General features: G+C 43.4%; 1 protein-coding gene and 1 long non-coding RNA gene across 3 annotated transcripts in view; both read right to left on the reverse strand.

Moving 5' to 3' along the window:
* Positions 1 to 10,583: 10,583 nt before the first annotated feature.
* The window catches only part of IP6K2 (inositol hexakisphosphate kinase 2), a 28,959-nt gene continuing 12,803 nt past the window's right edge, over positions 10,584 to 26,739 (reverse strand). Inside the window, exons 2-6 of one of the 2 annotated variants that reach the window (XM_073644907.1) lie at positions 17,913 to 18,183; positions 15,779 to 16,007; positions 14,508 to 14,680; positions 13,730 to 13,905; positions 10,584 to 12,683 (exon numbers count right to left, since the gene is read on the reverse strand). In XM_073644907.1, coding sequence (XP_073501008.1) covers positions 12,171 to 12,683; positions 13,730 to 13,905; positions 14,508 to 14,680; positions 15,779 to 16,007; positions 17,913 to 18,114 — 1,293 coding nt within the window. In that variant the 5' untranslated portion in view covers positions 18,115 to 18,183 and the 3' untranslated portion in view covers positions 10,584 to 12,170. Of the gene's footprint in view, positions 12,684 to 13,729; positions 13,906 to 14,507; positions 14,681 to 15,778; positions 16,008 to 17,912; positions 18,364 to 26,739 lie in introns of those variants that run through there. The other variant, XM_073644906.1, reaches the window with a different exon arrangement.
* LOC141157513 (uncharacterized) lies at positions 16,298 to 17,906 on the reverse strand. The gene is made up of 2 exons (XR_012247808.1): positions 17,630 to 17,906; positions 16,298 to 17,037 (listed from the first exon to the last, which is right to left on the reverse strand). It is a non-coding gene; the product is annotated as an uncharacterized lncRNA (long non-coding RNA).

The raw sequence follows: 26,739 nt of genomic DNA on the forward strand, positions 1-26,739 counted from the left end.
ATTATAGTAGCTATATTTTTGTACATAGGGGACAGTAATATAGTAGTTATATTTTTGTACATAGGGGTAGTATTATAGTAGTTATATTCTTGTACATAGGAGCAGTATTATAGTAGTTATATTCTTGTACATAAGGGGCAGTATTATAGTAGTTATCTTTTTGTATATAGGGGGTAGTATTATAGTAGTTATATTCTTGTACATAGGGGCAGTATTATAGCAGTTATATTCTTGTACATAGGGGCAGTATTATAGCAGTTATATTCTTGTACATAGGAGCAGTATTATAGTAGTTATATTCTTGTACATAGGTGCAGTATTATAGCAGTTATATTCTTGTACATAGGGACAGTATTATAGTAGTTATATTCTTGTACATAGGTGACACTAATGTAGTAGTTATATTTTCGTACATAGGGGGCAGTAGTAGTTTCACCCTTAGATATAATGTGAAATTCTTTAATCTAAAACGAATTCTGAGCAACTGGGAAATAGTTATTTTTTATCAACTTTTTATGATGAATTGTTACTGGAGCTGGCCTTTAATTCCCCCCATTGACATTTTTAGAAGGTTGAGTGTAACTGTAAGTCCGGTGATCTATCATCCTCTATGGAAGGGTTGTTATTGAATAGATGTCAGCATTTTTATGACGACTGGCAGTGCTCTATGGAAACGACATTTGGGCTTCTGACATTGAATATGACGCTGTAATTTCCAGGCTCCAGCTGTTTACAATGTAGCAAAGCCAAGACTACAATGTGCGTCCCGCTATTCCACGTGCTCCTGCCCAGCACTTCTACTTTGTGCCAAACTCTCCCCCATCACTTCACCAAATTTTACTTACACACATAAAGTTCACAATGTCTACAGTCTGGAAGTGTCATTATTTTCTTATATACACATAAGCACTGTTTTGTTTCTTTTTATGGAAAAGATGGGTAGCAAACAATATGGCCGCTATAGCTCCCCGCAGGGGAGTACAAGTACCTAAAGTATGGTGTTAAATATATCCGTAGTGTAAATTGACAGGAGCCGAGATGGGAATTACACACTTTAAAATGCAAAGGGCGAAACGAGTGGCATCTCGCTCCTTCTTCGTAATGATATCCATGGTTAATGCCACTGTGGATATTGCTGCGGAGACCCACATTGAACATTGTAAGGTTTCACTCTCTCTGGTAGGCGATGGGCATTAGGCTTCCAGTTCACACAGGCAATGCAGTTTTGCTCCAGACTCGTGCAGTTTTTATTGCTTTCCACAGGTTGCACAGCACCAAAACAAACCCATAAACATAAATCCCTAGACTTGTCCAGGCACCAGGGCAGACCCTAGCTACTTATACATGGCTGAGCTAGCCGCAGCTCGGTCAAATAAAACGACTATTGTCCACAGCAACCAGTGATACTTGCAGTTCTCTGCACACGGCCTCTACAGACTCTTCTCAGAGAGGGATGGTGGCCTGTCACTCTCTATAGCTCCAAGACACATCCAGTCTGGTCAGCTTCCCCCAGCTGACTGCCTTAGATGAACACCTAGCCTGTTTATATGCAGAGCTAGGATTAAACCCTAGCCTACCTGGCATTCCTACAACATGCTATGTGAGAACATAGTTTAAGTGAAAAAGTCATGGTAATTAATCTTGCTGATCCCACACGGAAAAGTGGTCAGATAAATCGGGAGCAGATTAGCCCCACTGAATAGTGATAATCCTCTTGTGGACCTCCAGCACTGAAAACGAAAAATCTGTGGCAGGGATCGGTGGTAAAATATGTTGTCAGATTGGCAATGCACCTGATAGTTCAGCACTTTTAGCTTTTTTTTTTTTGCATTTGTTAATTCTGCACCCAGGGCCGACGTCAGCACCCGGCGCACCCGGGCAAGTACCGGGGCCCTGAGCAGGCAGAGGGGCCCACTGGCGGTCGCGCACCCTGCTGGGCTATGGGCAGAGGAGAGCGGTGTCAGCGCCCGCCCTTCCCCCCGCTTGCTCAGGGCCCCGGCAGCCGGATACTTACCTCTCCCCGTGCCTCTGCAGATCCGCTGTCTTCCTGCTGTGCGCTCCCTGTGACGTCTCAGGTCAGAGGGTGCGGTGACGTCTTTACACCGCGCCCTCCCCTGAGCCGTCACAGGGAGCGCTGAGCGGGAGGACGCCAACAACGCTGGAGTCCGGACCCGAGCAGCGGGCAGCAGGTAGCAGGTGAGGAGGAGGGAGGTGAGTATTTGATTTTTTTTTTTTTTAATGTATGGAGGCATGGGGCATTATAAAGAGGGGGGGGTGGCATTCTGCATGGGGCATTATAAAGAGAGGGGGGGTGGCATCCTGCATGGGGCATTATAGAGAGAGGGAGTGACAGCCTGCATGGGGCATTATAAGGGGGGGACGACAGCCTGCATAGTCCATTATGTGGGGGGAACAGCCTGCATGGAGCATTATAAGGGGGGGGGGCAGCCTGTATGGGGCATTATGTGGGGGGTAACAGCCTGCATGGAGCATTAAAAGGGGGGGACAGCCTGTATGGGGCATTATGTGGGGGGTAACAGCCTGCATGGAGCATTATAAGAGGGGGGGCAGCCTGTATGGGGCATTATGTGGGGGGTAACAGCCTGCATGGAGCATTAAAAGGGGGGACAGCCTGTATGGGGCATTATGTGGGGGGTAACAGCCTGCATGCAGCATTATATGGGGGCCAGTATCCTGTATGGAGCGTTATAAGGGGACCGGTATCCTGTATGGAGCGTTATATTGGGGCCAGTATCCTGTATGGAGTTTTATAAGGGGACCAGTATCCTGTATGGAGCGTTATATGGGGGCCAGTATCCTGTATGGAGCTTTATAAGGGGACCAGTATTCTGTATGGAGCCTTATATGGGGGCCAGTATTCCGTATGGGGCCTTATATGGGGGCCAGTATTCCGTATGCAGCTTGATATGGGGGCCAGTATTCCGTATGGAGCCTTATATGGGGGCCGGTATTCCGTATGGAGCCTTATATAGGGGCCAGTATTCCGTATGGAGCCTTATATGGGGGCCAGTATTCCGTATGGAGCCTTATATGGGGGCCAGTATTCCGTATGGGGCCTTATATGGGGGCCTGTATTCCGTATGCAGCTTGATATGGGGTCCAGTATTCCGTATGGAGCCTTATATGGGGGCCAGTATTTCGTATGGAGCCTTATATAGGGGCCAGTATTCCGTATGGAGCCTTATATGGGGGCCAGTATTCCGTATGGAGCCTTATATGGGGGTCAGTATTCCGTATGGAGCCTTATATGGGGGCCAGTATTCCATATGGGGCCTTATATGGGGGCCAGTATTCCTTATGGGGCCTTATATGGGGGCCAGTATTCCGTATGGAGCCTTATATGGGGGTCAGTATTCCGTATGGGGCCTTATATGGGGGCCAGTATTCCGTATGGAGCCTTATATGGGGGTCAGTATTCCGTATGGAGCCTTATATGGGGGCCAGTATTCCGTATGGAGCCTTATATGGGGGTCAGTATTCCGTATGGAGCCTTATATGGGGGCCAGTATTCCATATGGGGCCTTATATGGGGGCCAGTATTCCTTATGGGGCCTTATATGGGGGCCAGTATTCCTTATGGGGCCTTATATGGGGGCCAGTATTCCGTATGGAGCCTTATATGGGGGCCAGTATTCTGTGTGGAGTGATTCGCCGGTTTCTGAGCTATTGTGGAATTTACAATAGATATCGGTCATGTAATGTAAGAAGTGAAATCTTTGCATTGTACTATATATATATATATATATATATATATATATATATATATATATATATATATATATATATATATATATATTTCTCCGTCGTATCTCTGCATCATGAATCGTGGTATGTGTTAAAGGGGCCCACTGAGACTCTTTCGCCCGGGGCCCAGAAAAACCTGGAGCCGGCCCTGTCTGCACCTATCAGGTTCTGCTAATACTGGATTAAAGGATTGTACCGTATGTTGATAGAAGTAGTAAGATACATATTATTGATCTCTAGTAGACGAAGTGTTGCACTCAGCACCTGATTTATGGGGTACATTGCGCTCATAGGTGTGCTGGTACATTTCTGTAGTGTCATCCTGATCTAGGATGTGAAATACATTCCGCCGGTGCCATACTGATCCCATGTTTTCTTTTAGCCATGGGATGGATTTCATCACACAACGAGTGAGCCGGACGTCTGACCTTTCCGCTGACACTTATAGCTCAAGTGGAAGAGACTTTTCAAGCCCTATACACAACCGCACCACTCCCATCATCCTACATAAGGCCGGGGCTTCCCTCTCACATGACGAACGGCCAAGAATCCATAATAGCTGATTGTTACACTTCTAAATAGAATGTTCTAGAACATTAACCCACTCATAGCCAGAGCCAATAGTGCCATCAGCTACGCAAAACCCCTACTGGGGTGAATATCGTGACTCGCTGTTCATGGTGAGGAGATCGTTACTAACAATGGTTGTAGACTTAACAAAAAGTACAAAAAATGTGACCACGTGATTATGGTCAGGACTGATATCCGTGATGCGATATCCAGGCTACAGTAGATGGATTGCCGCGTTTAGGAGTGTCGTTGAAATGTGTTTTCATTGATTTCAGTATGCATTGTGTAATACTTCAGTTCTCCTGCGGAGGTGCTGCAGAGAAAGGGAACACTTGCTTCTGGGTTACATCTGATCTAGTGGGAATCATCACTTGCACCACTGGAAGACTGATCAGGGATTTTCATTGATTTGGGGTGGAGAGGCTCACTAGCAAACCCCTTCTATTAGTTAAGATCTGTCATGCACCATGGCTGAGGAAAGGCCTGCTTGGGACCTTGTACTAGAAGGGGTGTCCATAGGTGCAGCACTATTATTAGGGTGAGGCCTTACATCACAGTTTTGTTGCAATTTTTGGGAAACCACAACCGCAATGAAGCCGCTGCACAATGCCTCACCTTCACCTATATTTCTCAAGGTCAATAACCCTTATTGCTCGGTTTCCCCCACCGCTCAGTCCTCTCCGTGTGCTACAAAGTCGCAGTCACAAGATTTATGTATAAATCTGGAGTAAAGGCGAATATGCATCACTAAAGTCCCAGATAGAGGAAGTTTCAGTCTTCTTCCTCTTTGACAAGCCGTCCACCTGTCATGCACTCACATAGCAGAGCTGGAGATATACCTTGGAAACCTAAGCTGTACGGACAGATATCTTTCCTGATCCCCCATACATATGTACGCTCAGCTCTGGAGAGTAAGCTGATGCCAAATTCTTACCTTCTGGGAAAACATTAGGATTGGGCATGTTGAAATCAAACTGCCTAATCCTGCTCTCCTTGAATTTTTGCCATAAAGAGGAGTCAGAAAGCCCCACTACAAGTAAGTTCAGTGGCAGGACCCACTAAAATCGGCAGGTTCGGCTTATCATCTCTCATGTATATGGCCAGCTTTAGGATGTTTTTTTCTGTCCAGTTTACGTCCCCTAATCATTTGGCTCGTGATGTCACAATGTGTTTGGATTTACATAGGACTACGGGTAAATCCAGAGCGGTATTACAATGTGTCAAAGTCAGCTCTGCTACATCTGAAATACAGTCTTTTATTTTACGATCGCGCTGTGAAGATTACAAACTGCACCAATAAACCTGGACTAATAATAACGTCATACGCTCGGGTGCTGATAACAATATTTCACAGGGTTCACGCACAGGGACATTGGTTGGTGGAATTATAAAAAAAACAAAACTACAGTCTGCGCAAATAAAAAAAAGGTATAAAAGGTCTAGTTATAGGGCATACATGAATGGCATTTGCAACTTGGCCTGGGGTAGCAAAGCACGCCCAAAAAGCCCCTCTACCACATAAGACCCCGTAGCACATGGTAGAGGGGGCCATGTTACAGATTGTGCACTGGATCCAAGGAACTTCTTGTTGGCATGTTCCAACTTTTGCATCTTTTTTTTTTTACTAGTTGCACTCAATGTATCCCTTATTTATGCCCACTTCTAGAATTCACCATTCATCCCAAACTTGGACCTTCTTTAAATGATCTGCTGCTGCTTGCAATCAGTCGACTATGAGGGTTTGGCAGCTGGACGACCATTTGGGGATCCATCAGGGATCGCGGAGAATAGCCACTTTGTGATTTTACAAGAACTTGAAGCCCCTCTATGACTTCCGGATACAATGTGTTTAGAACATTGATCTATCGGGTGCGGTGTGGAGCGGGTGGTCGTGGGCTCCCGGCAGTCAGCGTACAGATCCTGCCCGGCCATCTAAATATCAGGTATTAATAGCCTGGAATCCGGCGTGCCAGTGTGCTATGTGCTCTACTTATACTTTTGGCACTGGGACAAGCTCTCATCACTCCGTGTGTGTCCCTGGTACAGAGCCAAGGGATACCAGTTATAAAAATACAATACCACAAGGCATTCTGGCTCATGTCTGCCCCATTCTCCTGGCAGGATTTTACATCAAAGTGCAAGTAAATAACTAAAAAACGAATTAAATCCTGAAACCCTGCCCCCCTACTAGAGGCACAGAAAGAGGGGAGCCCAAGAATCCGAAAACAATTTGTGGAAAGCCCCGCCGTAGTCACAAGCTTCACCCTTCCTCTCCAGTGTGTAACCATTGTGTTGCCTCAGTGTCATTGCAACCTAGGAGTATAGACAAGTGGGGAACAACAAAGGCCAGCATACAGTTATAGTTTGTCAGAGGCTTAGAAGGTCCTTGTACTGACTGATTCTTCATCGGTGGACTACTGAACCTGAAGGCGTCATGGGGTTGGGTGCAGATGTTGCAGTCATACCCCGATCCTCCGCCATGGAGGCTGGATGGCGCTCGGTCTGTATTTTGATTAGGGACCTGGGAGAATCAGTTTATATCTGAAAAACATGGCTGCATTCCTCCAAAAACAGCGCCACCCCTGGCCATAGTTTTTGTCTGAAACTGCAGTTTCATTGAAGTGACTGGGGCTGAGCTGTGCAAAAGAGAAGGGGGAGAAGACACGTTTTTTTAGTCACAGACAGCCTGTCCGATTTGCCGCTGTGAGGGAAAGCCATTTCTCTAAGATTCCATCATTTCGGGAAGTGCTGGGGATATTAGACTGGACCCTAGATTTTTACAGCTCTTGGTGAGGACCCTCAGGGCACAGACAGTCGTATAAACCGGATCAAAATCGGACCGCAATGCACGGACTGGCCGGCGGCTCTCCCGGCATGACCGTGATAGCTGCATAGAAATATATGAAGCTGCCACGCTTGGGTAGGGAGAGCCACCGACCAGTCCATGCACTGTGATCAGATCTCGGTCTGAATTATACGGCCGTCTGACCGTGCCCTACCGATTAGCTCATCGTTAGAAAAGAGCCGCCGGCCAGTCCATGCATTGTGATCAGATCTCGGTATGAATTATACGCCCGTCTGACTGTGTCCTACTGATCAGCTCATCATTAGAGAAGAGCCGCCGGCCAGTCCATGCATTGTGATCAGATCTCGGTCTGAATTATACGCCCATCTGACTGTGCCGTACTGATCAGCTCATCATTAGAAAAGAGCCACCGGCCAGTCCATGCATTGTGATCAGATCTCGGTCTGAATTATACGCCCATCTGACTGTGCCGTACTGATCAGCTCATCATTAGAAAAGAGCCACCGGCCAGTCCATGCATTGTGATCAGATCTCGGTCTGAATTATACGCCCGTCTGTGTCCTACTGATCAGCTCATCGTTAGAGAAGAGCCGCCAGCCAGTCCATGCATTGTGATCAGATCTCGGTCTGAATTATACGCCCGTCTGACTGTGTCCTACTGATCAGCTCATCGTTAGAGAAGAGCCGCCAGCCAGTCCATGCATTGTGATCAGATCTCGGTCTGAATTATACGCCCGTCTGACTGTGCCGTACTGATCAGCTCATCATTAGAAAAGAGCCACCAGCCAGTCCATGCATTGTGATCAGATCTCGGTCTGAATTATACGCCCGTCTGATTGTGTGCTACTGATCAGCTCATCATTAGAGAAGAGCCGCCGGCCAGTCCATGCATTGTGATCAGATCTCGGTCTGAATTATACGCCCGTCTGACTGTGTCCTACTGATCAGCTCATCGTTAGAGAAGAGCCGCCGGCCAGTCCATGCATTGTGATCAGATCTCGGTCTAAATTATACGCCCGTCTGACTGTGTCCTACTGATCAGCTCATCGTTAGAGAAGAGCCGCCGGCCAGTCCATGCATTGTGATCAGATCTCGGTCTGAATTATACGCCCGTCTGACTGTGCCCTACTGATCAGCTCATCGTTAGAGAAGAGCCACCGGCCAGTCCATGCATTGTGATCAGATCTCGGTCTGAATTATACGCCCGTCTGACTGTGCCGTACTGATCAGCTCATCATTAGAGAAGAGCCGCCGGCCAGTCTGTGCATTGCGGTCCGAGCGCGGACAGGTTGTCCATATAAATACCTTTAAACGGATCGCACCAAACTTGTAGGTACAACTACACCCACTAAATGGAGTGGCCTGACATAGGCGCACAACATATACAGCTTTTCCCTCATCGGTCTCTTGGCTAGTCAGTGATATATACGGAAGGATAAATGAGAGGGAAGCGCCTCTACCGACCAGTCAGCAGCCCCGAGAAGGATCGCGGGACTCGCTACCATACTCGCCCGTGACCCTGCAAACAGTCTGTCTGTGTCACATGATCCTCCCAGTGTTGATGACTGGTCACGGCCCCTGTCACCACCTCGGCCTATACGCCGCCCGCTGATATTTTAGTCTCTCCACTGATGTCATGCCTCAGGCATATCACACACCCCCCCCTAACATCTCAGTGACGTTCCTCGTCCTCTACCACCCATGTGTTGGTCATCGGATACCCATTCCTCCCCCACTCCAAGAAACTTGCTAAGGTTGATTGTCTTGATCTGAAATGAATCCTTATGTAGGTCAGTGAAATTAGAGAGCAGGAACCGATGTGGGTATGATGGATCCGACAGGTTTGGCACTTCGCTGTTGTGGGGGGCTGCGATGCTACAGAACTTTCCATTCAGAAACTAAGGAATTTTTCTTCTCTATGAAGGGGGCTGGCTGACTTATTTCAATAGCAAAGCCAGGCCCCTTTACACTAAACACGGATGAGAGCAGGACACTATAAAGTCAGACGTGGAGCTGCTGATGCTGGGAATGGAGAGGATAGCTATGGTGACTCAGTGGTTAGCATTGCAGCCTTGCAGTGCTGGGGTCCTGGGTTCAAATCCCACCAAGGACAACATCTGCAAGGAGTTTGTATGTTCTCCCTGTGTTTGCGTGGGTTTCCTCCCACACTCCAAAGACATACTGATAGGGAATGTAGATTGTGAGCCCCAACGGGGACAGCGCCGATAATGCCTGTAAGATGTCTGAATTGTAAAGCGCTGCGGTGCTATATATGTTGGTGCTATATAAATAAAAAGATTAATATTATAGCTAAAAAAAAAAAAATCGAGGAAATTGAAAAAAAAAAAGCACTTTATGAAAGCGGACATGCCCTTTAAAACTTAAACATCCGAATACGACGTGACACTTGACCATGAGTTTACAGGGTCACATTTGTTCAATATTTTTAATTATAGCTACAAATCCATTGTGGTCGTAATGAAAATTGAACTGTACCAATAACCCACTGACCCCAAAGTGCGAAGCAGGAGTCTGCCTCTCGTGGGCCATGCTCGATGCACTGATCGATATACTATTATCTCAGAACACGGATGTTTTTTTTTCCTATCCAAGCCCACATGAACACATACAGGCGCAGAAATCAATGGTGGTGGTGGGAAGAACTGGTGCAAAAGTGGAGCAGTTTCCTGATCCAAATTCCAGCTCTATTTTCTCAGAAACACTTTGGAAAATCAAAAGAGAAATCTGATTGCTTGCTATGGGGCCAGCGCTTCCAGTTTATCCCTGCGATGTTTTTTTTGCTAACTCTCTGACATTGCACTGCGAGATTATGTGTTCTACTAGAGATGCGTAGGTGGTCTCTTGTGGTGCATGTATTTTTCTTCGGTGGGGGTGGATACCTCAATCACTATGCAACTCCTCTCTTAGGTAAAACCATGACAGGTTCAGCAATGACTTGCACATATTAACCCCTTTAAGTTGGGGTGCAATAGGACTGCAAGTGCACAACGCCACCAAGGCAGCAGAGACAGATCTATCACGCTAAGCTCTGGTGCCGGTGACATTACCGTAAATGGACCGTGTGTGTAAAAATAGAATTTAGGAAATGCTCTCCTGCGATATTATATGTGATTCAGGTATGCCCAGGACGAGGGTTCTTCATTCTGTAGCTTTCCAGCAGTTGTGAAACTACATCAAGCCTCCTCTGACAGCACGCAGGGAGTCCTCGCTTCACACCGGGTGGATGGACGGCCGGCCGCAGGTTGGAGACAAACTAGAGAAAATAATATATATATTTCCTTTAAGAAATAAATGACCGTCACTTACGCGAAGAGGAAGATGGTTAATTTTATGGCGACACGTTGCCCTTTTGTTTCCCACGGAGACCTAAAAGTCACACAACTTAAAAAGTTTGCAATAAGAGACTTAAATGACTGGAGTCTTTTATATTATCCAATATATTTTATTTACTATTTTAGGAACAGAAGGAAAAAAAAAAAAAAAAGAAGAAATGCATCCATTGATCAACATGTTTATGGGCTGTAGTAACATAATTCTCCTAGACACGGCAGCAGCGGCCATTTTTATGGGTAAAATCCACTCTGACGCGAGAGCCTTCATGAATTCTTTAGCGATTATGGGCATATTTGTCTGCAAATGCAAAGTGCATTCTCTTTAAATCACAGTTTGCCCAGCAAAACGGCCACCTGCGATGGTGATGGAGTTTGCCTACCATACAAAACCCCTCCGAAATCCTAGCGCAAGGCTCTCCAGGACCACTCCAGCGGTTGGTCTATAGCTAGACACGGGAGTAAACCAACAACCTATAGATATCCATTACTAGGAGAAAGGCAAATGTACTAAGATTTCATATCTGGTGGTCATGACATACATTATTGCTATCATTAACCAATCTATGGAAACTAGACATACCTAGGGCATCTATAGAAATGGCCAACGAGAAGTAAGGACTTCCTATGTCTGCAAATTCCACAGGTCAATCAGAGAGAAATGTCAATCGTCAAAAAAAAATAATAATATCAAACCAATCCTTATTGTAATGCACATAAAAAAAACAAAACACATGGCTGTGGGAACTAATGAAAAAAAAAATACCATGTGCATTTAATTCCAAGCATTAGCACTTAAACAGGTACCCGTTCTACTGACACAAAGCAGATCTTGCTTTTTTTCCTTTTTTTTTTTGGTTCCCCTTAACAAAACATCTATTATAAAATAGAAGTATTTGGTTTAATGATATCTTTTAGAGAAGCAAATAAAAAAAAAAGTGCAAATGACATGGAACGCATTTCGTGGTAAACTCAAGGCTTCTTATTCGATGAACGGCCCCTCTAAATTCAATACACACTGGAACGGACCCTTTGCTGTTGGCATTTTATAGTTTTGTGTGATAAAAGGCACATAAGTTCATGAAGTTACATCATACGTTATAAGGATCCACTGCTTATTGTAACCAGGGCTGGAACCCAATAAATAGACATATTACATGGCAATGGGATCCAGCAGAGCAGAACTATTTTTTTTTTTCTTATAATAGTAGTATTTGCGTTTTTTTAATTTTTTTTTTTATCCCATATTAAAATGATGGATATTATGGTACCACGGTTGTAGTTTAGGCAATTATTCTATGTAACAGAGGGCCGAGCACCTGCGCATGGAACGCAGTCCACAAGATTTCCATTGTTTGGTGCACATAGGGCACCACACCAAAAAGGGGAAAAGAAACACAAACATACACACCGGTGTAACAGAGGTATCTGAATCATCAAATATGGAATGTTTTAGAAATATTTAAAATAAATAATTATAACAATATTAATCAGTGCTCTGTCCAGCACAGCGTAGTAAATGCCCTCTGTTTTGTTTTAAGTCTTTAGTCGTCTGACAGGCGAGGCCCGCCGCATCCTGTAATGATTTCTACCACCACAAAGTGGCCATCATTTTGGAATCAAGACAATTATTCTAGTGCTTCGTATGAACGTGTTTTTTTTTTTTTTTTGCATCTCCTTTATTCGTTGCTGTCGTCTCTTATTTCTTTAATAATATCTATTAAACTTTGGAGTCCAAAAATGTAGCCTGTGTCCTGGCCTTCGTGTACCACACTGTCCTCTCTGTAAAATTTGCAGGTTGTGTGCGCAAAGTCTATCATGCGGACGTCTACGTTGCTGGCTGTGTGTTTGTTGCTGGAAGGTTTGTAGGCGAAGGCTCCTGCAGATTCGTCCGAAGACTCTTCCGATAGATCACCGAGGTCTTCCGAATCAGAGTCCAAGGGAACTTCCGGTAATTCTTTCCCGTCGTATATTATAAGAAGTGAACTGGAATAAAAACGGTAAGACTCCTGTTTTTCTAAAACCATTTTCAGTTCTGTCAGTTTTTTGATTACAGGGTCAATCAGTTCCCGTCGTAAGTTTTTCCCATTGTGAAAGAACTGGTAAAGTGCTTCTTTAAAGCCCTGGACTGAAAGTTTCCTGCCGTGGTATTTGTTCATGAACATGAGTTGCCCCGTGCCAGTCTGGTATACCTGCGGACAGAGAAGATAAATCTGTGAGAGATGCACATTTATGTTTACACAGGATTGAAACTTTATCTATATATTGCATAAAAAGAAACTTTTATTTATTTTTTATTTTTATTTTTTTTTACAATTTGATGCAACCTGATCTGACGTCAGATGATCATGGGAATTAAATCCTGTCATTTCCCTATAAACCCTCAGTAGAAAGAAGGCGGCTACTTCCAGGAGCTAATCTGGATGCCTAATGGTCATGGTCTGCACCTCTGGTCATTTCTACTCATAAAATGCACAACCACTAAAATTAAAGGGGTTGTGACGCAAACTTTCCCGCTCAATCTGATACGGAGCCTGGCAAACACCCAAACACCCAGTGTGTATTCTGCTTCGGTCCTATTCTAATTAATAGGACTTGCGCCCAAATTCTCACCGGGAATTGGATGTTTCCAAAGCAATTGTACAGAGCCGTCTCTGCGCACCCAGCATCAGATCAGGCGGGAGACTCTGCCGACACAATCCCTTCCATAGTTTTCTATTCTAAGACATGTTTAATAGCCAGTACGAAGGCTGAGGGTGACTGATACATTGAAAACATACAACATGAGCGGTGTAAATGATATGTAATTATAGCTTAGTAACATCATCTGGCCTTTGATAGCTTTAAATTACAACAAGCTCAGTCGTCACCAGACATTGGGATCTGAAATATTACAACGTGACATTTTGTAGCCGGCTAAGACCGCAGTATAAAGGGATACCGTATTTAGTATTAGGGGGCAGCAGAATAACCTAGTAAATTGTATTCTCCTAAGTGACCTTCCCGTATTTACACAAGAGACTAAATAATTCCTCTCCTCATATCCAGGCTGCCATCCGCCCTGCACAAACACGATTGCTAATTGCTTCAGAGATTCTCCTACGATAAGCGAAGATCTAATCAATCATTTCACTACACAAACACATCGACTCTTTATGCCCTATAAACAATGCTGCTCTCCTCCCTCGCTGTCTGAACAGGGTCTTCATTTATTTAGTCCATGGGCAAGAAACCTCACCTGCATGCCGCACACCCGGACCCCAATAATCGCAGACGTGCTTTGCTGACACTTCTGGATTTGATTTGCTTTCTTTTCTTCCGATGCGTCATCGCCATGTTGCCGCGTTCCCATCTTTAGATCCAGGACACACGGTACCTGGTACCGACACGTCAGGTTTTCCAATAAGATAAATTCTGACTGGTTAAGGAAAATAGGCACTGAGCTTAAAATATTAATTAGCAATGTATAAAAGACTGCATGTAAATCATCATCATAAGGAATGATTACTATTTACAAAAAAAATAATGAATGCCACTGCACTGACGGGTATTACCAGACACCAACTAAGCCAGTTATTTTTCACTTGCCCCAAGACATCTCGTGTCTGAAGGGTACGTAGAGGAGACGCTGTAATCTTTGTCCTATGCAGAGAACAAGATGAGCATTCGATGCTGGGCATTTAGAGTTAATCCGCTTTCACTTCCTAGTACACGGCTAATCATCGGACTGCCCAAGATATGATAAGCTTAGATTAAAGTGCCTGCAGTGTCACCTTTGCTATATCCTACACGTCATGGCTATGTACCGAGGAACCTGTTACTGGCACCGGGAGCAAAGCTTCGCACAGCTTCACCAGTTAGGAGACTGTGCGCCCAGCATTGGACCTTCGTCAGAACCACCGAGGAGAACAGAGTGACACAATCTAACCACCACTGTGGAAACATCTGCATGCACAATACTGATCGACATTACGGGCGGTCAGGAGGGTTTGTGAAGCATCGGTAGTAAAGGATACTGTATTGGTTCCTGTGTTTGGCATTTTCCTTCATGCGCTGGAGTTGTTGCTGGTGACATCTCATACTCCATGGGTTGTGCTTAAATTGTGAACTAACGTTCCCTTTCTTCTCCACGCTGTAATACAGGACCTCAGATTTCTTTAACCATTCAAACTCTTCTCCTAGTTGGTGACTGAAAAGAAAAGTCAGATAAAAGTTACATGGAATAGTAGGAATATTGCAGATTTAACATCAGAAGTATAGACAAAGAGGCAGCAAAACCTATGAATTTCCTCTGGTGACTAAGAAACAAATATTGAGAAGACATTAGTGTAACACGGGTGCATTTATACCCCAGGGTTACCGCTGGAGGGTCCAACATTCAGAACTAACAGCATCATGGGTCTATGGTGAGAGTCTGGTTCACTAAACCCTTAGGTGGGCCAAAACTTACTGCTATAATATAGGTGCAGAAATGTGTCTGTATTAGGCTAAGGCCACGCGACAGTATTTTCTCTAATACAAGACAATCGGGACGATTATGCTACTCACACTCAGATTCGATTTTCACGAATGAGGAGATGATGAAAAATAAAAAATTCTCCATCTTCTCAATTCTGTCAGTCCATGAAAAATCGGACTTCACTGAGAGGTCATCTGAGTACAGTCTGATGTTTTCCACGAACGCATTGGCTTAGATGGCCGAGTGCGATCTGAATATTGGATGCTAATCGTGCACGCTGCAATTTTTTCCACGGACAGAAAAGAAGAAAAAAAAAACGGACCCTCATAGGGTGCCATTGGTCAAATTGCGATCCGATGTTTTGTCGGATCGTAGTCAGAACGAAAATACGGTCGTCTGCACCTGCCCTTACACGCACGTGAATTTGGCTTAAGGATGTATTCATATTGAGTTCTGTAGGTCAGGTCTCCTACGTGTCTTTTATTTTCTCATCAAAAACAGGAACAGATCTCAGCACAAAGGAGAAAGGAAACGCTCCATTGCGGACAGTTTCGCTTCTCGATTGTGCTGAAGTTATCATTTACAAGAGCTCATGAATATGGAGGATGAAATGGCAGCAGGTTTACTAGTCCACTAGTGATTAAAATGTTGTTTTCATCAGGAGATTATCAAAACTACAGCATACAGCCCAGTAAGTGTCACACTGCAGGAATCAGGGTCTCTGTCTCTTCATTATACTGCTTACAAGTTTAAAGACCAATTCCCTTTAAAGGCAGACTGGCTTTCTTGTAAGCACCTTTTTTCCCCCTGTAAGATTTGGACACTCACCTTTTCATTTTCTCTTCTTTCCTATGCTGCCGAACCCTTTCCTTGGTGAGGTTATCGTTCTCCAACAGAAGACCTTTCTTGTTAGACCACCTGAGCAGTTTACTTTTGGCCTCGCTGCATTCCGACATGAAGTCGACATTCTCCAGGTTGTCTTGGTCCCGGTTTAAAGGGTAGGCAATAAGGCATAGATTCCCATCTTCATCTTCTTCAAAGCTTACAGATACCACACCTGCGGAGGTAGAGATGAAGGCCGGTTTAGAAACAAGAGGTGGAAGGCACAAACGCAAGATAACGCAAGGCGACGTCAAGATCTGTGTTGTATCTTACCCAATCCTTAGCATATATCTTGTACCAGGCCAAATCTCATCTGCCAACCTAACAAATATCAAAACAGCTAAACATAGGCATGCCTGACACAGAAACAAGGCAGAAACGTATATAGCTATGTCAAGACACGTTACTATATGGATCGGTTTTACTAGAGCGACACAACACTGACAAAATAATAACAGGAGACAATTTCCATTCACAAAAATATTTATTGGAAGAAAATAAATATTCTTTATTGATTGCAACCGAGAAAAATGAAGATGTAAAACAATTATTATTTACATCTTGGCAGTGAAACACTAGATGTGTTTCAGTTATGCAAAAAAAAGCATTCAATATCACAAAACTATGAAGGAAGGTTTCAAGGCATCTGATCAGGAGATGAGTAAGCATAGCAAAATAAAAGAAAAAAAGAAAGCAAACGAGACAAAACAGCACAGCAAACGCTACTTGAAATGCTTCGGATCTGTCAGCTTTGCCTTTAGGTATTTAAAACCATTTGCGCTATTACTAATTAGGAAGAAACTCGTGTAACGAGACAAAGGCAAGTCTTCGAGGTGAACTTGTTAAAGCACTTTCTCTTTTCTGCCGGTATCAGAGTCTCTAATGCACTGATAGCTGAATAGTCTTTAGCAATGCTTCAGCTGGTTTCCAGGAGTGCCATAAAAAAAAAGTCCTCATAGTCCTGAACTGTGCCTTATTCCTAGAGGCATCGCCCAGCTCCTTCAGGGCAGCAAGAAAGAGGCGGCAGACAGATCTAGAACTTTTACAGGACCTCGGGGCGGAAGCGCAGCACAGGGTCGGACAGTCTTTGCTCTTAAGCATAAAAATATGAAAAGGACGCTAAGGACGTGAGCTAGCAAACAGTCTCCGGCTTTATCTCCAAGTAGCAACCGTAGCTGAATGCCCACCCTCCACCACATTAAAAACTAGAACGAAGAATGCAAAAAAAAAAAACAAAAACAGCTGGTAAGATGGAACATAACATTTCTCAGAAGATCAGCTACCTTGAATATTTCTCCATTACTACCTGCAATGTATGGGAGCGCAAGACTGACAGCAAGACGGTGACAGAATAGTCTACGGAAACCTTTCACTTGCACTTAAACCAAATTACTTAAGGACAAACAATATTGACTCAGGAATGTAATGCCCTTGAGAACCGGGATTTCCGCTTGCATATTTCAGGTGACTCATTCCAGTGTTTTAACGTAACCCCTTAATCCAAAAATAAAGTTTCATTTCCTGTGAAAGGGAAAGCTCCTGGAATATATAGACATTTCTTTTTCATACTTATCCTGTGGGGTTTTCTTTCCCCCCAACATTATAGACAGGAGATTTTAAACAATTTTTTTTTTTTTTTTTTATGTAACCCAAAAATTGAAAACCAACCTCTAATTTCCATAAGGAAAAGAAAAAGTTTAAGAGGAGAGAAGAGAAAAATAAGAGAAAGAAGAAAAAAAAAAATCAAGAGTCTATATCAGACCAGGTGGCTTTAAACACTGGTCTTCTTCCACTTACCTACAGGAGTCTAAGGGAGACTTAAGGCCACAAGCACAGCTTGTCTAAACTCTAAAGCTTTTTAGCCAGCCAGGAGACCCAATGGTGATCTCCAACACCCGCCTCACAGCCTGCCCCTGACAACATCAAAATAGGTGAAAAAAAAATAAAAATAAAGAAAAAGAATAAATTCCCATAACTGCTTCTGAAGAAGAGCTTTTGGGTAAAACAAGTCAAAGAAACATTTGTACAAGACCCAAAGAAGACAGTGTTTCCCCCCCCCCACAAAGATTCTAGGACTTACCTTTATACTGAGGTGTAAATTTTCGGATTTCTGCAGGGAGCATTTCATAGAACAGGTGCTCCCTTTGAATGAGGGGCTTACAGATGGTCTTCTCGTTAAAGCGAAGGACACAAGAGTGCCCCCCGACCTGGTGTAAAAAAGGTTCGAGCAGAACTCCCTTTGCGTAGTGCTCCACTTCCATAGCTCCGAATGCTGGGCTCATCGTTCCTGCACATTAGAGAATGCACGACGGCTGGTACAGATCTGTCCTGTAAGGCGGCTTACCCGGTCTCTGTTAAAGCAAAATGCAGAGAAACAAAAATTCCTTCGGTTACACCGGGGCAAGACAGTCCATACATGTATTAAAAAAAAATGTCTTCAAGGAGTACAATCCAGTGTCTGTCCTCCGCCAGGCAAAAACCTCAACTGAGATCTCAGGCGTACAGCAAGGAGACAAATAGAGTGATGTCACATAGGAGAAGAAAAACAAGCTGCTTAACTCCTCCTGTCAAGACGTCCGAGCCAATCAGAAATGTATCTGGGAGGATCCCAGCAAACAGGCCGGAGACAAAAGAAGGTGGACTCACAGCCCTGCTGCTGCTGCTCGCAGCTGGTTTTGTCTTTCTGACCTGTAAAATACTGATACCCCATAGCTGAGAACAGCAGCGACCCTTATGTAAGGATAGCGAATCTGCCCTAAACCATGCATATTACCCAGCAACCAGAACCTGGCCATTCACAGATATAAGGGCAACCATCACCTATATGGCCATTTAGATAAAACCCTTTACAGCCTGGTGGTTCTGCAACACTACAACTCTCAGCATGCCAGCCACCTATTCCAATCCGTCACAAAATACTTGAGTATCAAGCACCATAGAGTTAATTCCCGCAACTGCAGGATGTAAAAACCACGTTTCTGACCGGCCTCAGACACGTGAATGCAGCAAACGCCAACAGCGCACACGGTGCCGCGTATCATTATACTAGAAAATATACGTATGTGCATGAATCAGCTCCGCATATATTGTAATGGTCGCCTGAGAGGAACATGAGCTCACAAAACATACAGATTTAAAACACAAAGAAATGCATCGGGGATGAATCCCACATATCAGGACAAACATTTCACTTTACAGGTCCCGGGCACTAGGGGGCGCTCTACGCTGCCGTATAATAAGTGCCTTTGTAACACGCCTTTGTTTACTCTCGTTTCTATATAACTCTCAGATTACAGACATTTTTTTCTGTAAACCAACATGGGAAAGGAGAGGGAACAGCTCAGATTATTTGCTAGTCATTTCCATTAAATTTGTTTCCTCCACATGCAGGGTTTTATGTGAATAATCGTTATTCACTGCAATCTCTACTATCCTAAGAGAATAGAAACATTCCACATGGATGCTACAAAAAATGCAAACACTCTACAGACTCACAAAAACACGTACTACAAAAAAAAAAAAAAGAGCCAAAGAGAGTAAAGCCAGACTGAAAGTCAAGCATCTCTGCCCGATAGGAAGAAGTACAGAGGAATACACAGCCGCACCCCGGTGATTCTCCGATGAGCTCATTAGCTGATCCAGGATGATGCGACACTCCGCAGATTTCCCGGCACACTTGTTACGTTCGTAGCCACCTCTTATTACTTTAAGCTGGAGCTTCACTGTGGAGTACACTTTTCTCCAAAAGAACGGAAAGTACAGATCACAATTTTAGTCTCCAACTACAATTGGCCCGGTTCCCATCATGATGATTATTTCCTCCACAGAGTCATGGCCTAAAGTTTTGTAACGGACACAAAGTTTGGTTTTCACACATTTTGCTGCTTCAGTGTCTTTAGATTTCATAGGTCATATAATTACCGATGTACAATTATCAGCTTTTCCTAAGTTTTTACACTTCTATTGACAAAGACATGAAGTTTCTGTAAAGCCTCAATATTTCCCCTTATTTCTCAAGACTTCTGCCCTTCACCCCGGTAGCTGGCTATCGGCTTCTGGGCCAGATTCTGATGACTGATCGCCGCCCGTTTTTGTCCCATCAGAGCTCAGAGTTTAGCACAATTTCTGCGTTTTGTCGGTTTTTGAGGATTGATCGCAGGTTCTCAGTGGGAGTTTTCTGGCCATGGACCCAAAACGTCAATGTTTTGTCCAACGAGCCACTTCGTTATCATTTTTGTTTTGTGACATGGTCTCCATCATGGTGGAAAATCATTGTTCGTCACCAGACTGCTAGTGTATGGTTGGGAGAAGTTGCTATTGGAGGAGGTTTAGATCCCATTCTTTTACAGCCGTGTTCTCAGACAAAATTGTGAGCGAGCCCCCTCCATGGATGAAAAGCCCCCACATATGAACGGTCTCAGGAAGGTTTACTGTTGGCAGGACACAAGACTCATGGCAGCGCTCATGTTTTCTTCTCCAGACACTTGCTGGACTTTCCTGAAGTCTTTTTCCCAGCAAGTGAACTACTCTCTGAGTGGGGTTTTTCTGATTAAGTTAATTTTCATGGCAAGCAATGACTTTAATTTATCTGATCCCTCTTCATGACACTCTAAAATTGCCACTATAAAAACTGAAGCAGCGAACTTTGTGAAAATCCCAGATTTGTGTCAGTCTCAAAAAAAATATATATATATATTTTGGCCATATTTCTATATGCTTGAAAATATAAAGTACATACAACTTTTGACAAGTATTCCTCAGTGTATCCATTGACTTTAATAGGCCAAACAGTTTTAAAGAATATACTCCTGACTAAATTTGATCTTTACACACCAAAGAGAGCGTATAAGTGACCTAACCATTTTCTTTATTGCGTTAATAGTCAATGGTGACTTATTCAAAGGTTATACATTTAACAGCTACTGTATAAGGCTGCGAGCCCACTATGCGTTTTTCAAGCGGTTTTTGGAGCGGAATTTTCGCAGCGAAAACGCTTTAAAAACGCTTGCCCCATCATTGCGGAAAAATCAGCAGCATGTCCATTAATTTTGCGGACACGCGGCGTAATTACTGCCATTGACTTGCATTGAATCGCTTAATATCCGCATGACTACATGTACACATGCGGATATTAAGTGATTCAATGTGCGGATGGTACCCGGGTGTGGAGAAGAGGAGACTCTCATCCAGACCCGGGTACCATAGTACATGTTAAAGAAAATATATACATTATACTTACCTTCTGATGACCCGCGGTCTTCTCTCCGGTGCGTCCTGGCTCCCCGATGGCTCGCTATGGTGTAAAAGGACCTTCTATGACGTCATTTAGTCATGTGACAGGTCACATGATTAAATGACATCATGGAAGGTCCTTTTATACCACCGCGAGCCGTACAAGAGACCGGACTCACGGGAGAGAAGACCGCAGGCCATCAGACTGAGTGTGCGTGTGACACACAGTACAGACCAAAAGTTTAAAAGTTTGGACACACCTTCTCATTTAAAGATTTTTCTGTATTTTCATGACTATGAAAATTGTACATTCACACTGAAGGCATCAAAACTATGAATTAACACGTGTGGAATTATATACTTAACAAAAAAGTGTGAAACAACTGAAAATTAGGGTTGAGCGAGTATGTTCTGCCCGAGTATGCTCGGGCCGAGCTCCGAGTATTTACAGCTGCTCGGTGATATGGTTGAATCGCTCCCGTGTTCATGATTTGCAACTATTTGGCAGCTTTATTACATGTGAGGAATGTGTAAGAAATAGACATTCCTCACATGTAATAAAACTGTCAAACAGTCGCAAATCATGCACACAGGAGCGATTCAACCCTATCACCGAGCAGCTGTAAATACTCGGAGCTCTGCCTGAGCATACTCGGCGAAAGGGTTAATAGAACATACTCGCTCAACACTACTGAAAATATGTCTTATATTCTAGGTTCTTCAAAGTAGCCACCTTTTGCTTTGATGACTGCTTTGCACACTCTTGGCATTCTCTTGATGAGCTTCAAGATGTAGTCACCGGAAATGATCTTCCAACAATCTTGAAGGAGTTCCCAGAGATGCTTAGCACTTGTTGGCCCTTTTGCCTTCACTCTGCGGTCCAGCTCACCCCAAACCATCTCGATTGGGTCCAGGTCTGGTGACTGTGGAGGCCAGGTCATCTGGCGTAGCACCCCATCACTCTCCTTCTTGGTCAAATAGCCCTTACACAGCCTGGAGGTGTGTTTGGGGTCATTGTCCTGTTGAAAAATAAATGATGGTTCAGCTAAACGCAAACCGGATGGAATAGCATGCCGCTGCAAGATGCTGTGGTAGCCATGCTGGTTCAGTATGCCTTCAATTTTGAATAAATCCCCAACAGTGTCACCAGCAAAGCACCCCCACACCATCACACCTCCTCCTCCATGCTTCACGGTGGGAACCAGGCATGTAGAGTCCATCCGTTCACCTTTTCTGCGTCGCACAAAGACACGGTGGTTGGAACCAAAGATCTCAAATTTGGACTCATCAGACCAAAGCACAGATTTCCACTGGTCTAATGTCCATTCCTTGTGTTCTTTAGCCCAAACAAGTCTCTTCTGCTTGTTGCTTGTCCTTAGCAGTGGTTTCCTAGCAGCTATTTTACCATGAAGGCCTGCTGCACAAAGTCTCCTCTTAACAGTTGTTGAAGAGATGTGTCTGCTGCTAGAACTCTGTGTGGCATTGACATGGTCTCTAATCTGAGCTGCTGTTAACCTGTGATTTCTGAGGCTTGTGACTGAGATAAACTTATCCTCAGAAGCAGAGGTGACTCTTGGTCTTCCTTTCCTGGGGTGGTCCTCATGCGAGCCAGTTTCTTTGTAGCGCTTGATGGTTTTTGCAACTGCACTTGGGGACACTTTCAAAGTTTGGCCAATTTTTCGGACTGACTGACCTTCATTTCTTAAAGTAATGATGGCCACTCGTTTTTCTTTACTTAGAATTTGTATTATGGCAAGAAAAAAGCAGCTAACAGTCTATTCAGTAGGACTATCAGTTGTGTATCCACCTGACTTCTGCACAACACAACTGATGGTCCCAACCCCATTTATAAGGCAAGAAATCCCACTTATTGAACCTGACAGGGCACACCTGTGAAGTGAAAACCATTTCCGGTGACTACCTCTTGAAGCTCATCAAGAGAATGCCAAGAATGTGCAAAGCAGTCATCAAAGCAAAAGGTGGCTACTTTGAAGAACCTAGAATATAAGACATATTTTCAGTTGTTTCACACTTTTTTGTTAAGTATATAATTCCACATGTGTTAATTCATAGTTTTGATGCCTTCAGTGTGAATGTACAATTTTCATAGTCATGAAAATACAGAAAAAAACTTTAAATGAGAAGGTGTGTCCAAACTTTTGGTCTGTACTGTATATATATATATATATATATATATATTTTTATTCTTTTTTTTTTAACTATTACTTGGTCACACTATATAAATCCATGCCGGTTGCATGGATTTATATAGTGTGACCAAGTTGTCAAGCACTTTTCCATGTGATGCTAAAATCGCTTGGAAAGAGCTTGATAAACCCGCATGCAAAAACGCTTGACAAACGCTTCTACCTGGCAGGAAAAACGCATGTTAAATCTGCATGCGTTTTTTCCTGCCAGGGAGATGCGGAAAAAATCTGCAGCATTTCTGCATCGTGGGCACTTAGCCTTAATCAAGAGTATGTTTAGCTACTTTTTGGTAGTAGAAACAAAAAATAGTTTTAAACGCTTCAAAACTCATAGCTGGAAGCATAAAAAAAAGAAGAAAAAAAAAAGCATAATTTTGTTTTTCTACACTACACATGTGAGACTTGGCCGACTCTAAGAGGCAACAGGAACTTTTATAGACACCAATAGAAAGCTATGAAAGATGGGCGTTAATAGCAAATTTCTAAGCTACCTGGCTCAAGGAGTTTACTAAAAACCAGTGCTAAAAATAACAAGATGTATAGAAAGCTGAAGTGATGCAATTCTTACATCCACGCTTGAGCTATTCTCTCTGGGATATGTACATCTAGAGATCCCTTTCAATGCTAGACATCAGTAGTCTCAATTGTTTGCTGAACTACAACTCCCAACATGTCCTCATTGCCTTTGGCAGTGGTAGCTTCTCCACAAACTGAAGCCCACTCTTGTCCATCTTGCTTACATGCTAATTACCAAGAAAGATCTATGCATCATCCAGATATCTGATCAGCTCCAGAACAAGTCTTCCCGTACCAGAGATCATTTCTAGGGATATTTTGTACAAAACCTAAAAATCTCATCTGGAAGTCTCCCAGCGTCAGAGAGAGAGAAAGAGGCTGTCGGGAGAACTTGGCCGCCAGAAGTAAACAAATCTAATTCACGTAAAGGCTTTGAGATGAACAACATCAAAAGAGGCCGGATTATGAGGCCAAGTAACCAGACCAATTCAGGCACGTCTGCTTTTAATTTGTGGCCTGAGATTTGTCTACATCATCAAGAAACATTGGTGTCCAAAAAAACGTCCAAATGTTGGGATTACACTTCACAAGACACCTAATGCTGAAGAAGAGGGAACAGCAGCAAATGCCCGACAATGTAAAAGACCATGGACATATACAATGAAAACTATTTAGTTGAGCTCTCATTTACCAAATAAAATGCAGTGTTTTTTAAGCAATTCTAGGGTAGGTTTTCATGGGACGTATTTCAAAACAGACTTCGCACTGTAGCGAAGGCCCCACAGCGGCATTTACCACTGCGGATATCATAGCAAAAAATACATGGAGGAGCCGATTGCTTCTCTCTTTGTATTGCAAAGGGCAATATTCGCACTCCTGGACCAACTGCTAAGAAATGGTGCGAAGAAAGCCCAACTGGATTGTACAGTATTTCTTTCATAAACAGTACCACTGTCTATAAATGGTGTGCCATATTATTTACAGAAAATTCATTAAAGTAAATGGGGCTGAGCTACAAAATCACAAACCCATGGACCAGCGTTTTTGGAAGAAAATAGCCATTATAGACTGAAATGTAAACATCTGAGCAAAGCAAAAAAATAAAGAAAAAAAATGTGAGCGATTTCAGCCTCAACGTGATCCGAAATATATACCAATATATACGGTCCGGGATAAACCTCTGACTACTTTCTCTACACAATGGAGTCCGAATGAGGCCGTGTCTGGCAATAGTCTTAGTTTTGTACCAAGGATTTAGTTAGACACACTTCTTATGAGTCATTCTGCACTCGCAGCATTTCAATTGCTTCCACTGTATATAAAAGCCTTGAATAAGACATCACTGGCGTAATAGAGAACTGTACACATGAAATCCTCACAATGGTTTTATGTCACCTCCATGTCATACAATAGCCTGTGTACATGCAAAACAATAATCCTAGAAAGGCCTCCCGCCAGGTGGCTGACAAACATTTGCCTGACATGTAACACACAAGACTTCTGATATCCTGTGAGAAGTCACTTTATAATAAACCGCACACCTCAAATATCAACTTCTGGCTATCCAGGGCCATGGCATTACTACATGTGGGCACTCATACCGTTCTATATCCAGACCACCATCCAAATCATAAGTGATCCTACAGTGCTGTGACGTCAGCGATCTGCTGACTGTGACATCATTGTGTCACTGTGACTCATCATTCCATCCTGCTCACATCATCAGTATGGAATGATACAGTCATGGTGTTATCTATCAATCACTTACTAGTGATATAACAAATATTGTGTTTGTCAGGGAGTTAGTAACGTTACGTAGATAATTATCATGGGTAAACATCACAAGGAGGGCGGAACAATCATGTTCGTGTATAGTGGATGCAGTTTGGATATCTGCCAGTATGGCATGTACTCAGTATATCCTGATTTATACTCACATTGATCAATCATTTAAAAAATGTCAAGAGTTTTAGCTGCTGAAGGCAAAAAAAAAAAAAAATAGCCAATGACGTTGCTAGTATCCCCTTCTGCGTAGCTAAAATGTGTATATTTGGAGGCCATATACCCAAGTAGCACAAACGCCGAGTTTGGATGTAATTTAACGAAAACTCATGCCACTGTCCATTTACAGATGATGTTGAACTGTGCATGTTTTGGTACGTCTTCAGGTTCTCCCCGTGTTTGCGTCAGTTTCCTCCGGGTTCTCCAGTTTCCTCCCACACTCCAAAGACATACTGATAGGGAATCTAGATTGTGAACCCCAATGGGGACAGCGAGGATTATGTATGTAAAGAAATGTGGAATATGTTTGCGCTATATAAAAATAAAGATTACATTTTTATACTATATTATTATTATTATTATTATTATTAAAGTACAGTCACCCCTTTAATGCCCCTACCACTTCAGTGGTCCTTTACCTTTTTAATCCACTACTGGGTGGTAAAAAGAAAACATCTGTATACACTTATGGTAACTTTAACTACAGTTCAAAAGGAGAAATATCTAAAAACATGATCATTTAATCAGTCATTGCATATTGATAGGTCATCAATACGAGAATGGTGGTGGTCCAGCCCTTGGCAGACCCTCCTTCCCCCCCGTAATCAGCTGATATTTGCTGCGACGCAGCACCATTTAATGTGCGGCGCAGTACAGCTCCGGTCAAAGGGTTTACATACGGCTACCGGCAGATACCAGCTGATTTGTGGAGACAAGGACCGTCACATCCTGACAGATCTCATAATTAATAACTCATCCTCAGGAAAAAAACATTTCAGCAACTAACTCAAGCATACACTTACTCCCATACGGATCAATTTTCCGCTGTCCTTGTTTTTCTACATGTTTACAGCAGCTAGGATACAGAGCTGTCAGGACCAGTTTTTAACTTGCGCTAATGCACTTTTCCCCTTTTGGGACTGCATGATCTGTGTCTCTACAAGAGCTACT

The sequence above is a fragment of the Phyllobates terribilis genome, unplaced genomic scaffold (genome assembly GCF_046119375.1).
Source record: "Phyllobates terribilis strain yellow unplaced genomic scaffold, ASM4611937v1 Scaffold_8__6_contigs__length_399053987, whole genome shotgun sequence".
Lineage (NCBI taxonomy): Eukaryota > Metazoa > Chordata > Amphibia > Anura > Dendrobatidae > Phyllobates > Phyllobates terribilis.